This window comes from Camelus dromedarius, chromosome 17 (genome assembly GCF_036321535.1).
Source record: "Camelus dromedarius isolate mCamDro1 chromosome 17, mCamDro1.pat, whole genome shotgun sequence".
NCBI classification, from domain to species: Eukaryota; Metazoa; Chordata; class Mammalia; order Artiodactyla; family Camelidae; genus Camelus; species Camelus dromedarius.
Genome location: NC_087452.1, coordinates 30,715,842 through 30,731,327, shown reverse-complemented (window position 1 = coordinate 30,731,327; position 15,486 = coordinate 30,715,842). Strand labels below are relative to the sequence as shown.

Sequence of the window (15,486 nt, the reverse complement as noted above, 5' to 3'; positions counted from 1 at the left end):
TTCAAAGCCCTCAAGTGCATTACTTAGTAATGTAATTAAGGAAAGAAACAAAGCCCCTTTAAGGGTTGTAGAGCCTTGGAATTCACTGTGTAACTAGGGCTCCAAACCCCATGAAGCCGTGCTGTGTCTCTGGAAGGTCAGCATCATGGCTTTTGCTGCGTGCTGGGATGTATAACTCAAAACGTGGGGCCAGCTTGGTGTTGGGTCCGGAATAGCATCTCTTTCTGGTGCACCCTGGTTCTTCATCAGCTCTTTTGCTAGGTGCTGGACTTCCCTGTGGAGTGAGGCGCACAGTATTTCTCCAGTTGTCAGAGTCCCAGCGCCTTGGTGGATTAGGGTTAGAAATGAAGCTGAAATCCCAGGCTTTGGGAACCATGTAGAGATTGAACTGGCTTGAGAAGGAGGAAGCCCCCCCCAAGGAGGAAGTGAGCCTCCCTGAGCACATTTTCCAGCAGCGCAGAAGTTCTGAGAAGCCTGGGACCTCAGGTGGCTGCCAGCTGTTTCTCCTCACAAGCAACGGTGTCTGACAGCCAGAAACACAGGGGGAGAGGGGTTCACTGTGGCCCATGTGGGCCTCCTCACCAGCAAACCGTGGCTGACTTACCTACCGCCTGCACACTGTAGATCTGGTCTCTGTCACCTGTTTGCAGATAGTAAAGTGTGGGCATTGCCAGCGCCAGCATCCTCCCTGAGTATGTAAGACTCACCATACACCTTCCACCCTGGCCCTGCCCTGTCTTCTCTCTAGGGAAGGAGGGGCTGCTCCCTGGGGCTCCTGACTGTCCACACGGCTTCAGGATATTAACGCCACTGACTGTCGTTTTGGGTTGGATCCTGGATGCATTGGGACCGTTTTCCCCCAGACATGAAGGATTTAAGTGACAGTGTGAGAAGCCTCCCTGATGACTGAGCCCAATGTAGAAAGAGGGGAGGGGAGTATTGGAAGCCATTAATAATGGCTGATGGCATAAGCCCACAGAAGGCAGGGGCTGGGCCGGTGGGCACTGTGACACTCTTCTCAGGAGTTGGCTGCAGTTGAGTTTGGTGACTTGGATTTTGGACTGGAGTGTTAGGCACATCACCCAGCATCTCTGAGCCCCAGTTTCTTTGCCTGCAGGAAAGGGATAAAGATATTTGCCCACAGGTTTGTCATGAGGATTAAATGCTCGATAAGGAGCCGTTGTAGCGGCAGGAATACTTGCTGCTGCTGTTGTCGTCAGACTCCAGGACAGCGTGACCTAAACAGAATTCTTCTTGGGGATTCCACTAGACCTCTCCCCAGCCTCAGGCTGAGGACCCCTTTTAGGACCGGGTCCCTATACTTTCCTATTTAGGAACTTTAAGTTTCTCGAGTATTGATGGAATATAAACCTGTTGACTTTCGAGATACAGTAGCACAGCTCTCTGGCCCTTGAAGTCCATTCCTGGCTTGTTGCTGCTTGCTGTCAGAGAATGGATGTCAAATCAAGCTCTTGGAGATGCGCTTACATTATCTTTTCTCTCTGATCTACTGAATGTCACTGTCAGCCTCTGTGGTACCCAACTCTGGCTGTACGTGACAGTCACCCGGGGAGTGAGGGCACATCCTGATGCCATCCCCACCCCCATGCTGGTTTGTCTATCTGTGGTGTGACCTGTGTGTGGTTCCCTGGAGGTTCCAGTGTGAAACCGGGGGTGGGAGCTCCTGAATGCCAGCACACTGAATATTATGTTTGAAAGAAGACAGACAGAGAGGCAATCAGGTCCCTGACTTTAGGGCTGTCTGGTAGCTGTGGTGACAGGTAGCTTCCACTTTGTGCGTCCACACACTATTTACATTGTCACTTCCCTAGATTTGCTGTTAGAAAGCTAGTGTTGCACAACTAATTGAATGGACAAGATTCCCTTGGAAGTTAGTTCCTGAGCATTTGGGAAATTTTCAAGGATAATTTTATTTAATTTTTTGCTGAGCTTCGAGTTTCTTAAGAAACTCTGCCAAATCTCAAAGTGATTTTTGAGACATGTGCAGCTGCTTCTGAGTTAACAATGGAGTTTTGCTAGGGCCATTAAAATCTGAAAGCCTAAAATTCTATTTTAAACTCTTCTCATTGTCAGTGATTAGTCTTTTTAAAAAATAGCATTACAAATAATGAAATCTTTTTAAAGGAAGTTCATTTTAAAATTCTGGCCAGAAAAGCAAGGCCTTTTCCTGGGGAACTATGAATGGTCAGTAATCCCTGCGAGGATATTTGATGCCCAAAGGAAGGGAGGGGATACCTGAAACTCCAGCTTAACCACAGCACAGAGCCTCTGTCTTCTCTTCTTCAGATCAGCCATCCTGGAGGCTGGGAGCCCCTTGCCCGCCTCTCACTGGGACACTGCCCCCCCCCCCACTTGTCTCAGTGCACAAGGTTGTCACAACTGTCACCTCTGTTCTGCATGTGCCACCTTGATGCCTTTTTCTGCAGTGTTTGATTTGGGGGTGGGCAGAAAACCAGAGATTGTATTAACTGTTGGCAAGCACCAAGCATGGACATTTGTTGGTTCTATTTAAAAAGGTTGTGTCTCCGAATTTTGATTTAGGAAACTACTTTCATCACACTTAAAGTACCTCAGGGCACGAGTTCAAAATGGAAAACATTCAAGTAAAAGCTGTAGAGCAAACAGCAGCAGTGAGAGCTGCAGGTGGTAAACACTTGTCCAAGATAACACCCTCTCTGGGGAGAGCCCAGTACTGGAGTTACAGGAGACACCCTCTCCCTGGAGTTGCTGGGAGTCGTCCTCTGCCCAGGGCCGGCCTCACAGGAGCTGGTGGGAGATGGATTTGGGGATGGTTGCCCCGCCGTGGAGAGAAGTGGGCCCTCCAGCCGGGTTTTTGGAGCCCCAAGTCCGGGTTGTTTTTGATTTTAATATATTTTGATTGCATAAGCAATATTTGTCCACTGTAAGGAATTCATAGAACAGCAAAGTATATAAAGAAAGAACATCTCTCACCCCTATCCTTAGAGAGAAGCAGGCTTGGCAGTTGGGGCCTGTTCTTTCTGGCCTTGTCTATGCACATGAGAACCTGGTTTTGCACGCGAGAACCTGGTTTTGCACAGATGGCACACTCACTGGTCCCCACCATTAGGTCGTCCAGTGCAGGTGGTTCTTCAACTTGCCTTTTTCACTGAACCAGGAACCATAGACATCTTTCCATGTTTTTAAACAACATTTTGGCTATTTTTAATAAATGGCCATTATGAAAGCTGCTGCAGTGGACTAGATCATCTGTAGAGCATGTGGACTCTACTTGAGCAGTTGTCGGAATGGCGATTTTACACTTGTCGTGTGATTGTCTGGTTGCTATCTTCCTCCACCATGAAACTGTGAGCTCCAAGGGAGCAGAAGCAGGGTCTGTTTCTGTTCTGCACTGTGTGGCTGGCACCTAGTGTGGTCTTTTTCACCTGTGTGAGCTCCCAGTGATGACTTGCTGAACGAGAGAACACCAGTTGGTACCTCACATGTATCTAGTGCTTCCTGTGTGTCAGACACTGTTCTGAGGCCTGTGGGGTACCTTAGTCATTATTCCTCACACAACTCTGAGACCAGAACTTGGCAGAGGAGGAAAGCAAAGCACAAAGAGATGAAGGGCCGAGTGATGGTTAAGTGGCAAAGCTGGGATTTGAACCCAAGTATTGTCACAGTCCACACGGTAGCCACCATTCATCCCCCAAATGCGACACCTGTGTGTCCACCCATGCTCACCTTCCTAGGGTAGTGGTGACCAGAAAGGGTTCTGCTGGGTCCAAGAGAAGGCTCATTTTGGAAATGTGAGTGGTAGGCCAAGTGACCCTAGTTTCCGTGCCCGCCAATCCAGTGCAAGTGCCTGTTTCTCCTGAGTCCTTGCCCACCCAGCATTCCTTCTGCTGCCCCAGCAAAGGTTACCTAACCTGGGGCGGCCATTATATCACAGAGCTGGAAGGGGCTAGAGACCCTAGAAACATTTTTTTGTGTGTGTGACCCAGTGGCCATGGGGGATTGACCAAGGTTGACTATGCTTCCCCAATCTTGTATCACTGTATCTACCATTCACCGCTTACAACAGCCCTTGGAAGTGTGGGGTCAACTGTTACTAATGTCTTACGAGTGAAGAAACTAAGGCTTAACGCAGTGGGGTAACCTGTCCACAGTCATCCGTCCAGTGAGAGGCAGGGCTGGGTTGGGACCTGGTCTGCCCAAGTCCAGAGCCCACCACTTTAATCCTGCATGTCCTGCCGCATATAGCGGTCCTGGCTGCACTCACAGAGCCAGTCAGCACCCAGGACTCCTGATGAAGCGCCCTCTTCCTAATGCCCTTCCTAGAGGGGAAGCTAAACCCGAAAACCTTTGTCCAGAGTGGGTTAGGACAGATTCTCGAAGACAGGCATATGTAGACTAGCTACAGAAAGTGCACGTCTGCTCTGCGGGTCAGATCCTAAATTGTAGATTTCTGCGTGGGAGGAGGACAGTTTGGGGGTTCATGTGCCAGAACCCATGATGGGGCTGCCTCTCGCATCCTCAGGCCTGTTTGCATTGCTCTTGCTGCCCTCTACTGAACCATAATGAAATTGCCTGTGTTCCACCCGAAGGGGTCACAGTGGCCGATTTGCTAAAAGAGGATAAGAAGAAAAGGAGGTTTTGCTGCTTTCGCCAACACAGGGCTAAAGATCACGGTAAACTGCAGAGACTGAACTTTCTCTTCGGGAGACTCTTCTCCCAAGACCTCTGATGCCTTTTCCTTACACACGGGCATGGCGTGGGGTGCATGTGCTGTGTGGTGTGTTTGTAAGATGCCCATGTTTTAATTTGATTTCTTTGAAACTTTGTTGTGTTGTTTTCCTCTTGCTTTTCCCCCAGATGTGTGTTTTAGCCAAGACTGCCCTGGAATTTCCTCTTTGAACTGTACCTTTTAAAGAAGCAGCTGAACCAACTCAGAAAATTTATTTAATTCAGCATGAATATTCTTAGCCTGGAAGACAGACTTTTTAAACACTTTTCCCCAAATGATGCTTTTTAATCTAAACTGTTTAGAAATTCCAGCGGTGGTGTTTGATTGATTTTTCTTTTCCAGGTTCCATGTTTCAAATGGCCTCTGGGTCTTCCAGTCCCTGGCTGGTTTGCCCAAGACCAGGCTAAAGCTAGTAGTGCCAGTTTCAAGAATGAAGTTAAAAATAGACTTCTCGGATACCAAAATTTGGGGGCATTTGTCTTTGCGAGTAGGAATGGGGAAGGGCTTATGTGGGAAACACTTAGGTTTCAATCTATGCTCTAAAATAATGCTTAACGTAGCCCCTCATCAGAAGCCCTGGGATTAGCACAGGACCATCCCCATGCAAGGCAGTTATGCAGACAGCTGTTGTCTTGCCCCATCTGCCTGAGCCACCACTGTGGTCCCCAGCCCCACAAAGCTCTGCCTGCGCACGCACGCTAGTTACCGCCACTGAGGTCGGCCCTGGCCAGATGACTCTGGAGGAGGAGCCTATGTGAGAAGAGTCAGACTAAGGGACACAAAACCAGCTGGTAAGAGCAGAGGGGAAAAATTGCCCTGTTTTCTCAAGAGTGGTCTCAGCCATTCGTGGGAATGCCGAGCACAGAGGTAATTGGAATTAGACTTGACTAAGCCCTGGATGGTCTGAATGAATGTTGTATCAGAGTCCTCCTCTCATCAGAAGACCTGCAAGTGGAAAGGGACAGTGAGTGTCAGATTCGAGCCCTTTGTCATTCTGTGAGCATGTGGTGGCCCTGAGAGGAAGAGCTTGCCTGAGGGTGGGAGCGAGTCTGGGTCAGAGACAGAGCTGACCTGTGCAGCTTTAGTGCTTGCAGAGGGTTTGCAAAGAAGAGGTTGGGCTTGGTACAGCCGTGAAGGCCTCTGCAGGTAAAGGGGGCTTCAGTTTAGCAGGAAATACTGTGATGGCGATGAGAAATATGTTTTCAAAGACTAACTTAGCCCTACAGCTCCGGGTGGGTTACCAGGAGCAGACGAGTGGTTCCTGTCCCAGGGGAGCAGAGACCACCTGCCTTGGGCATGCAGGCATCCATCCTCATGGATGGGGGGAGCGAGGTGGGGTTTGGGCCTCGTGGCTTTTCAAGGTTTCTTGAGGCTTCTGGGTTAGCCTTGAGATCTGTAATAAGAGGAAGCAGCCTCATGTCTTCAGGAAACTCTGTATTTTGTGTATGTTTTTGTGGCGGGGGGTGGTCTTTTATTGCCTGAGATACTATGGACCCTAAAGAAGGCCCCTGACATTGCTGGTGATCCTGCCAGGATGGGGGCCTCTGTGAGGATGCTGTGCTCCCCATGTCCCTGGTCTTACAGAAATAGTTCTTGTCAGGGTATAATTCTTGCTTTAGACACAGAAACCTTGGTCTGGCCTTGACCCACATTATCCAACAAGAGTCTGGCTTCTTTACAGCAATGAGAGTCTGTTACCCTGTGACGGCTAAGTGTGTCACCACTAGCAAGCACAGGCAAATTCCTGCAGGGGATATCATGGCACTGCTCATGCTTGTCATGAAAATAAGATAAAAACCCAAGATCTTGGCTTCAGAGCCCCTGTCCCCGAGGAAGGCAGCCGTGATCCTGCCACTGCTCAGTTGTCTAACCTCACCATCTCCCCTCCTTTGAAAGGGAGGAGTGAGGAGCTTTAGGCTGCTGGGGCACGGAGGGAAATGCTGAAAGAGACCTCTGAATATGCAAGAAAGCCCATTCTGTAGAGAGCAAGGGAGCTGGGGTCCTAGAGGCCAGGGACATCTGTGAGTGAGGCTGTCTGTGTGATTGGCTCCAGGACAGGGTTGGGGAGTCCTGGGCTCACTTGGCAAGGGGCCTAGGGCTGGCAGAGGGCTCTCGGGAGATGCTCCTTCCTGTGCGGCTCTACTCCCCAGGGCGCTCTGCCTAGAAGTGGCTTGGAACCCTGAAGGGTGGGCAGCCATTCACAGTACTGCTCATGACCTGCTGTCGTTACTGAGCTGGGGGTGGGGGAGAGTACAAGGGAAACCCCCTTGGTGATGGTAGTAAAACCAGACAATCTGTGGATGTTTTCTCTTTACAGCCATTCTGTAAGGTCAGAGGTAAATGGGTCTTAGAGATGAGATTGCCTGACAGCAATAATAAATTGGGTACCTAAGTCCGAGGAGGAAAGGGGACTTGTCCTGTGTGGCCAGTGACAGAGACCAGGCTTCTCTGACTTTTGTCCTAGAGTCTACGGGCTCAGTAGCCTCCATCATTGAAGGAATTTGGTCTGAGATTTTGCTGTGCCTGTTAGTGGTGGGCATAATTTGGGGGCTGCCTATTTGGACCCTCACAGACTCATTCACCAGTGTGTGCGCACGTACACACAGGCCCATGCACATGTGCATGTATCTATTTTTGTGTTGGTTTCCCTCTGGATTCACAAGCCAGGCAGATAAGGTTGAGAAGCATGTTGTCCTTCAGAGTGAGAGTAGATAGAGGAATGTTCCCATGTTGAGGAAGATGCTCTTGTGCTCGTCTGAGAAGCGGCGTGTTTCCCTGATTTGTCTTGTGTGGCATTACCCGTGATGGCGTCCGGGCCCTACAGTTAGATCCTAAAGAGGAATAGCATGACCCAGTATCCAGAGACAGTGCTCCGAGTGGGGGCTGAGCCCAGGCTGCCTGGGGCAGCCCTGGCAGCTCTCATTTACAGTCTGGGTTGTGCTGGGCTACTGGCTGGCTGGCACCACCCCTCGCCGACAGCAGCACTGGGCATGCCCACACTCACAGCCTGAAGGTCTACCCTGGAGCTCCCCCCAGAGATCCCAGTGCCTGGAATCGATTGCAAAGCATGGGCCCTGAGCTTGCCCAGATTTTCAGCAGGCAGATTGCAGTGCAGGTCAGCATCCCATCACGGGCGACACGCTTGTCCTAATGCCTGATTTCAGCCAGAGTCGTTGAAAATCGTTTTCACATTTATGCTTTAAAAAGTGGAAACTTCCTCAACAAGTCTCTAAAGTTTCCTGAAATGTGTAAGGGAAAAGGACTTAGAGAGTGTCTCTGTGTGCAGATGGCCCTGGCTTCTTCTGCAGGAGGGACTGGTGCCTATAGGTCTGAGGGTCTCTCTGCTGTACCCCTAGTTATATCTAGCCACTTCCCTGCAGCAAACGCTGAATCCCTGCTGAAGGGGACAGGGCATTCACCCTGAATAGGGCAGTCATGGCGCTGTGGCAGCCAGTTAAGGAGAAGGGCACATGTTCTGATAATTCGCCCGTGGGTTTACTCACTTAGGTCTTTATAATTCTTTCTGTTGGCATTTTTATAAAGTCCCAGTTGTCCCCATCTCACCTGGATTTTTGTACTCTTTCCAATTGCTGGGCTGATCTCCTGGAAGTGGTCTGGCTGTACACCTGGTTTCTGGGGGTTAATAAAGGTCATCAGGACAGCACACCAAGGATAGTGGGTAACAGGCTTTCTTGGTTTCTGGAACTTCGGGATTTGTGTTTTTTTAGGTATGTGTCAACACACACACCAACACATACCAATACCGACACATACGGCAGCATATTTAAGTAGGTACTGGAACCACAGGGGTGGGTGGTGTGGTGGGAGGGGCGCGGGAGAGCTCTCTCCTCACACATCTGAGCTGCATGTCCCGAGGCAAGTGGGTCAGTGCTCTCATCTGTGAAATCACAGGGTTTGTTCATAAACGAACATGAACTCAGAAGCCCCCTCCAGTTCTAACAGTCTGTGATTTTCCTCTCTTGGATTTTTAAAATGTAGACGAGATCTTATTGGGGCTGAATGAAGTGAAACACATATCAATTTATGAACGTTAAAAAAATGAATGCCTGGTGCCAGTGAAGGGTGAAATATTTTAATGTACAAACAGGCTCTGTGGTTGTGCCCTCTGGGCCCGACATCTTCTGTGTTTCTGAAAGAGGAAGTGCTCTCCTCTCCTGTGGCCAGGAGGGAGAGGCTGGGGCAGAGGGAAAGGCTGCCGGACCCCCCGCCAGAGTCTGGCTCCTTGGCTCAGATGGAGGGACTGGTATGAGATCTGTTTCTGGGACCAAACAGGGTCACCACGTTCTAGCATGGTCACTGTCCTCCCCTCCTCCTGCCCCATCCTCTCCTCCTCCTAAGCCCTGGTGACATAATTCTGGAGCAGATTGATTAGATTAGGGGCCTGTGGCTCTATGGGTGTCAAATAATTATGACAGAAAATTTGCTCTCCTTACAGCCGGCTAAGTGAGAAGTAACTCAGTTTCAGACAGAAAAGATTTAAATTAGGAGTGGTGGGCAAGGCTGATGCAGAAGTATGGGTGGTTGTTCACACACGAATCCTCTGTGCGGTAGTGGACATGGACAGCGTGAAGTGACACTGGGTTCAGACCATCTGGGGGGATGTGGCCTTGCTTCCAGGGAGCTCCAGGAAAGCTTTTCTGAGATGATAGATTCATTTACGAGCCTCGCCGATTGCCCAACACCATGGACCCCTCTGTATCTTACCTCCTGTAGTTCTGCTAATGTCCCTGTGAGGTAGGTACTCCCCGTTTTACAGGTGAGAAAATGGAGCCTTGGAGAAGGTCAGTCACAGACATGGGGTTAAACTTAGATCTGGCCAAACTGAGAGCCTGCTCTTAACCACCGTCCTACCCCACCTGAAGGATGGAGCCTGCTTGGAGAGTAGGAGGACCTCTCTCCACCAGGGTAGCCCTGACATGTGCCCCACAGTTAGCCTCTCTGTTTCTGCTTGGGGAGTTGGGCTTTATTTCTTATTCCCCATTTAGTCTTAGTCTAGGGTGCAACTTATACATTTCATTCACTGGTGGTTGGCACAGAGCCAGGAATGCAAAACAAGTTGATTCAACCCTTGAAATGTCACAAACGTTTTCTATAGGCAGGGTGTAATTTGTAAGATTATTTGAAAATCAAAGCTTTAGGAATGAAATACAGCTATTTTATTGATACCATCATAGGATATGGCCTCAAAGTCACAAAGATTTAACCCATTCAGAAGAATTTTGCTCTTCTGGAAATAATGACTGAAGCTACAATATGATTAATAACCATGAAGTATTAAACAATTAGAGATGGAAGGGGCCCTCAAGAGTGTGGAGTTAGTGTCCTCATCCTACAAACAGGACACTGAAGCCTGGAGAAGGGTAGGACTCTTCCCTGGGCAGAGCCAGGACCTAACTGGGGCATGAGAACCCCCCCAAGCTTTCCCCCATGTTCTGCTGTTTTCAGCTTCTGTCCCCTTAGTAGTGGCAGTAACCACCAAGAAAGACGTTTCACAGAGATGACTCGTCACACTTGTCAGGGTCTCCCACCATGATTTTTCTCTGTCCTATTCCTGGAGAGAAGGGTGTCCGTATGGGAGGTACCTGTAATGGTGAACTTTGCTGATTCTTACAATTTTTTAGTCTTTTGCTGAAGTCAGAGTACGGGACAGTCATGGGGAAGAGAATTGCATGGACTGCCTCCTGTGTGTGTGTGTGTGCCTCTGTGGAACTTTTTAATCAAAGGTTTTTCTGTGGTTGGACTGTGGATTTTTTGTTTGTTTTTGGTTTGTTTGGTTTTGTCTCTTTTTTTGTTTTGTTTTGTTTTGTTTTGCATGAAGTTATAGAAAAAAATGAATCAAAGTTTGTAGTTGGTTTCCTCTGACTTAACTGAGGAAGAAAAAAGTTATTCTATGAGAATACAGTAATATACCGTGCATCTGTAATTCTGCTCATTTTGCCTTCACTTTTGAAACCTTTGTCTAAATGTGCCTGGAGATGGCTGTTGAGAACTCCCCATCCCAACCCCCTGCCCCGGCAGGCTCAGTTCTCTGGGTGCTCACAAAAAGAAAGAGTCTTCTTTCATGCCTCAGAAAAGATGTTTCTCAGCTGTCTGGGCCGTTTGAGTCAGGTCCACGTTCATCCATGTCATTCACATCCTGTCTCCTGAGCAGGGTCAGCAGAGATGCAGCTGCCCAGACAGCTCACTGGTCCTGCTCCTTTGCCCTGTATGCCTGGGCTGGCCTCGTACTCCTCACTGCAGCACTCCAGGCACTGCTGCCAGGTTTCACAGATGAAACAGAGGCATCCTTCCTAAGAAGAGCCACATGGGCAGAGCCCATAGCGGAAAGGACCTTCCTGTTGACACCATTAGGTCTATAAGAACGATAGGCCGCTGTGGTTCAAAATTATGCACCAGGGAAAAGAAGTGCATGTGTTTGGGTGATTCGCCTGTGTTTCGACTTTCGATGACCCCAGAGCAGCATTAGTCATTCCTTACTATGTGTTTCTGGAGCTCCTGACCCCTGCGGTAGCTCTTTTCCCAGAAGGTTGAAATCCCCTGGGGGCTGCCTCTCCCACTGGGCCTCCAGGGCAGGTGCAGAGCCTGGGCTCTCATTGTATCCTGCACCTCCTTTACTGCCTGGTCTCCTGTGCACATTTGTGACATTTCTAGGGTTGAATCAAGTGGAGGAAAAAAACACCCATGTGCCAGGTGGTGGCTCTGGGTGGGTCTCTGGGCCTCCCAATGCTAGTGGGTGCTTTTCCATGTTTCCTCTGCTTCTGCTCAGCGTCCTGCTGTGGGAGAGGGAGACTTACCCAGAGACCCTGGTTGCACTGGGACCACAGTCAGCTTTGCTTTCTGGTTGCTGATTTGAGGAAAAACCCTCTTCTACCCATAAGATTATACTTCTTGGTGCTCTGGTGCCAGCATCTTTGGTCTGCATTTTCTGCATGTGGGTTTTACGAGCTTGGCAGAAGAACAGCAGCTAAATTAACTGAAATGATTCTAATTCTTTAATTTTTGAAAAGATCATGCGCCTGGTACCTTCATGCACTCCCCCCTCTATAATAATGTCTCTCTTTCAGTGTATTTAAAATAAGAATTTGTTTATGAAATAATAGGTTTATTCACAGATTTTCTAGAGTACACCTGTGGGGATGAGAAAAGGTGTGGCTGTAATGGAGATATTTTGGGGACCTCTCAGCACAGACCTGGAAGTCAGAAGAGTTGGCTGGTGCCAGGCACAGCGGCAGGGTTCCGTGTGGTCCCTAGGTTCCTTGGAAAGTTGGGTGGACAGGATTTCTTCCTCTTGGGGGACTCTGGGCTTCCTCAGCAGATCATGGAAGTGAGGCCCCCCCCACCATGGAGGCACCTGGCTTCTCAGCACTTCCTTTTGCTGGTCCAGCCCATGAGGACCCTTCCCCACCCTCCTCATCCTCTTGCCAGTTTCCCAGAGGGTCAGCCTGGAGACCGAGGTCACATCTGTCCCGCCCCAGGCATGCAGTGCATCCATCACTGCATCTCCAGTGTTTCTTCTCCCCACAGCCAGCATGCCCACCAGTGAGACAGAGTCTGTGAATACGGAGAACGTGAGCGGGGAAGGCGAGAACCAAGGCTGCTGTGGGAGCCTCTGGTGAGTGTGGGAGCTCCTTCCCTCTTGGCTCCTTCTGGCTTCTTAGAGAAGCAGTTCTGAGGAAGACATCCCGACTTCAGTGGAGCCCTGGGGCCGTGGCCTCAGTGCAGGAGGGGTGGGCAGGCTCACTTTGGACCCCTCGGTCCTCCTCCTCCTCCTATCCTAGGGCCCCCAGGCCCCCAGCATTTCACCTCCACTTCATCCAAAGCAGTCTGTCCTGCTGAGGTGGAGCCTGCTGTGGGGTGAGCCAGGTAACCCAGCCATCCCTTGTGTCCACTAGGTGCTGGTGGAGAGGAAGAGGCGCTGCGCAGGCCGGGCCCTCTGGTTGTCGGCGGTGGGGGTAAAAGGCCGATTCTCCTCCAAGTTTGGGGCTGGCATCAGTGCTTTGACTAAGAGCTTGTGTGGCAGAGATGCTGATAGAATGTGCTACACGTTTAAGTTTCCTTCACTCGCAGGGTCTCCCACCCTCATGCATAGTGGCTGGATGATGAGGCCACGCCCTCCTCCACTCCTGCACTCTTTCTATGGAGCCCTGCACCACCCTCTCCGCACCATGGAGGACACATGAACACCCACTGGCTTATTTTCTAGCTGAGCTGGGCTGCAGCAGTGGGCACACCAGCAGTGTGGAATGTTTAGAGTCCCGCCTGCCTTGGGGGAACCCCTTGCAGTCCTGTTTGCTTCCTGCTGGTGTCCTTTAGGTCTTAGGTCTGTCCAGTACAGATGTCATTTCTAAGAGAATCTGATCTCCTTGGCAGAGGTCCATAAAGATAATGTGTTAGAAGCAGAAAACTCAACAGCTGATGAAGTGAGTTTGCCTCCTTTCTCTTGCTCTGCCCTCCTACAGTAGCATGAAGTAGGCAGAGGATGGGTTTCTCTTGCCCTTTTACAGCTGAGGCTTGAAAAGGTGAGCTGCCTGCCGGAGCTCCCACAGTTAGTGAGAAGCAGAGCTGGGACTCCCAGCCCAGTGCTCCTTGGGGTATAGTAGCAGCATGTGCTGCTGGTGAGACGCGAGGCTGGGCTGTGGGCGGGAGAGGCCCTGCTGGTTTCAGTTTGAGGAATTTAGGGTGGCGGGGAGAGGAACCCCTGACTTCGCTGCCTGTACCAGGGCTGCTCGGGGCATCCAGCTAAGAGTGTTCTCTTGCCTGGCCCCCTGCTTGCTCCGCTGTCACCCTCGCTGGCCAGCTGCAAGAGCCAGGGGTGCTCAGGCCAGGCTTCTATGCATGGCTTTTACAATATCTCTGCCCAAAGGTCCGGGGAGTGTACGCTCAAGCCTTCCTAACAGGTGTCATATTCTTTTTGTCTTTCTTTCAGTCAAGCCATCTCAAAATCCAAGCTCAGGTCAGTATCTTCTTTCTATTTTTTCTTAAGCCTGTGTGTGGGTTTTTTACATTGTAACTTCTTAATTTTACATAGGATTGCTCTAGACTTGATTTTCACTCTGTGGGCTCTAACATTCACATGGAAGATCAATCTGCCCAGTGAACAGTAAGTACCTGCTTTGGAGAACAGTGTAGTAAGGGCCAAAGATCTCCCACCAAAACAAATAGACTGACAAGATGCAGCAATGAACGATGTTTTTGCCTACTAATCAACCTTTCCTGTCCCCTCCCAGAGTCATTTCTCTAAGAGATACCTTGTCATTTTTATGCTTAAAACTTTTCCACGGAAGTAGGTTCGAGAAGTTTTCTGAGTTGCTTGTAACGTTCTGTTTCTTGCTCTGGGTGCAGGTTACATAGTCAATTAGTAAAAACTCATTGAGACATATACCAAGGATTTGTTACTTTTCCGTATAAATACTATTTTTCAATTAAAGACAGCATTTTACTGCTGTATACAAAAATTAACTGGAAATGGACATAGAACTAAATATAAAACTTTAAAAATTCTAGAAGAAAGCATAGGAGAAAACCTTTGTGACCTTGGGTTAGGCAAAGGTTTCTTGGGTATTACACCCAAAGCACTGACCATAACAGGAAAAATGGAAACTACTTCTCTTTGAAAGAAACAGATCAGCTGCAGACTAGAAGAGAAAATATTTGCAATATTTGCAAAACATAATTGATAAAGGACTAGTATCCAGTATAAAGAGTAGTGTCAAAAATAAGAAAACAACCCAATAAAAAATAGACAATAGATGTTTAACAGGCATATAGCCGAAGAAGAGATATGGATGGCAAATAAGCACATGAAATGACGACTGGTCATTAGGAAAATGCAAATTACAATCACAATGAGATACCACAACACACCTCAAGAAGAGATCAGATTTAAAAATCGGGCAGCCTCATGTTTGGCAAGGGTGCAGATCAGTGGAAATTTTTACACACTGCTGCATGTCAAATGACACAGCCATTTGAAAAGCAAGTTGGCAGTTTCTTGTAAAGTCAAATATGTATTTACCGCATGACCCAGCAGTCCCCCCTCTAAGGTATTTTTATAAGAGAAATGAAGCTAGATGCCTACACAAAAAATTTTGCATGAATGTTTATATTCATAAACATTAAATATGTATAATTTATAAATAAAAAACTCCTGAAAGATCAACAACACAAATGAATCTCCAGTGACTCACAACACACATGAATCACAAATGAATTTTTGCCAAGAGAAGGAAGCCAGTCTCAAAAAATTATGTATTGTATGATGCTATTTATAGGACATTCTGGATTAAGCAAAATAAAAGAGAAAGAAAACAGATCAGTAGTTGTCAGGGGCTGGAGTGAGGAGAGTGGATTAACTGTAAAGGGCCATGAAGGAACTTTTTTGAATGATGGAAATATCCTACATCCTTTAAAAATTAAAAAAAAAATTTTTTTTTTTACAGTTTTAAAGGTTACTTTCCATTTATAGTTACTACAAGATATTGCCACTATTCCTTGTGTTGTACAGTATATCCTCGAGCCTGTCTTACACCCAACAGTTTGTACCTCCCACTCCCCCACCCTGATATCGCCCCTCTCCCCGCTCCCCACTCAAGGAGTCCAAGCTTTGGACTCCCCAGATGTCAAATGGAGGGCGCCCTATTTCTTCCCACCTGAGTCTGTTTGGGGGAACTAAGTGGAGTGCCCTGCCCTCTGCCCCCTGGCTAACTCTTACTCAGCTATTGAGAGCCAACCCAAAT

The 15,486-nt window shown here is 48.6% G+C and overlaps 1 protein-coding gene across 4 annotated transcripts in view; it reads left to right on the top strand.

Moving 5' to 3' along the window:
* Nucleotides 1-15,486, top strand: part of CACNA1D (calcium voltage-gated channel subunit alpha1 D) — a 296,376-nt gene that overhangs the window by 196,948 nt on the left and 83,942 nt on the right. For 3 of the 4 annotated variants that reach the window (XM_064496422.1, XM_031470549.2, XM_064496424.1), the window contains exons 10-11: nt 12,275-12,362; nt 13,677-13,703. In XM_064496422.1, coding sequence (XP_064352492.1) covers nt 12,275-12,362; nt 13,677-13,703 — 115 coding nt within the window. Of the gene's footprint in view, nt 1-12,274; nt 12,363-12,642; nt 12,703-13,676; nt 13,704-15,486 lie in introns of all 4 variants that reach the window. The other variant, XM_064496423.1, reaches the window with a different exon arrangement.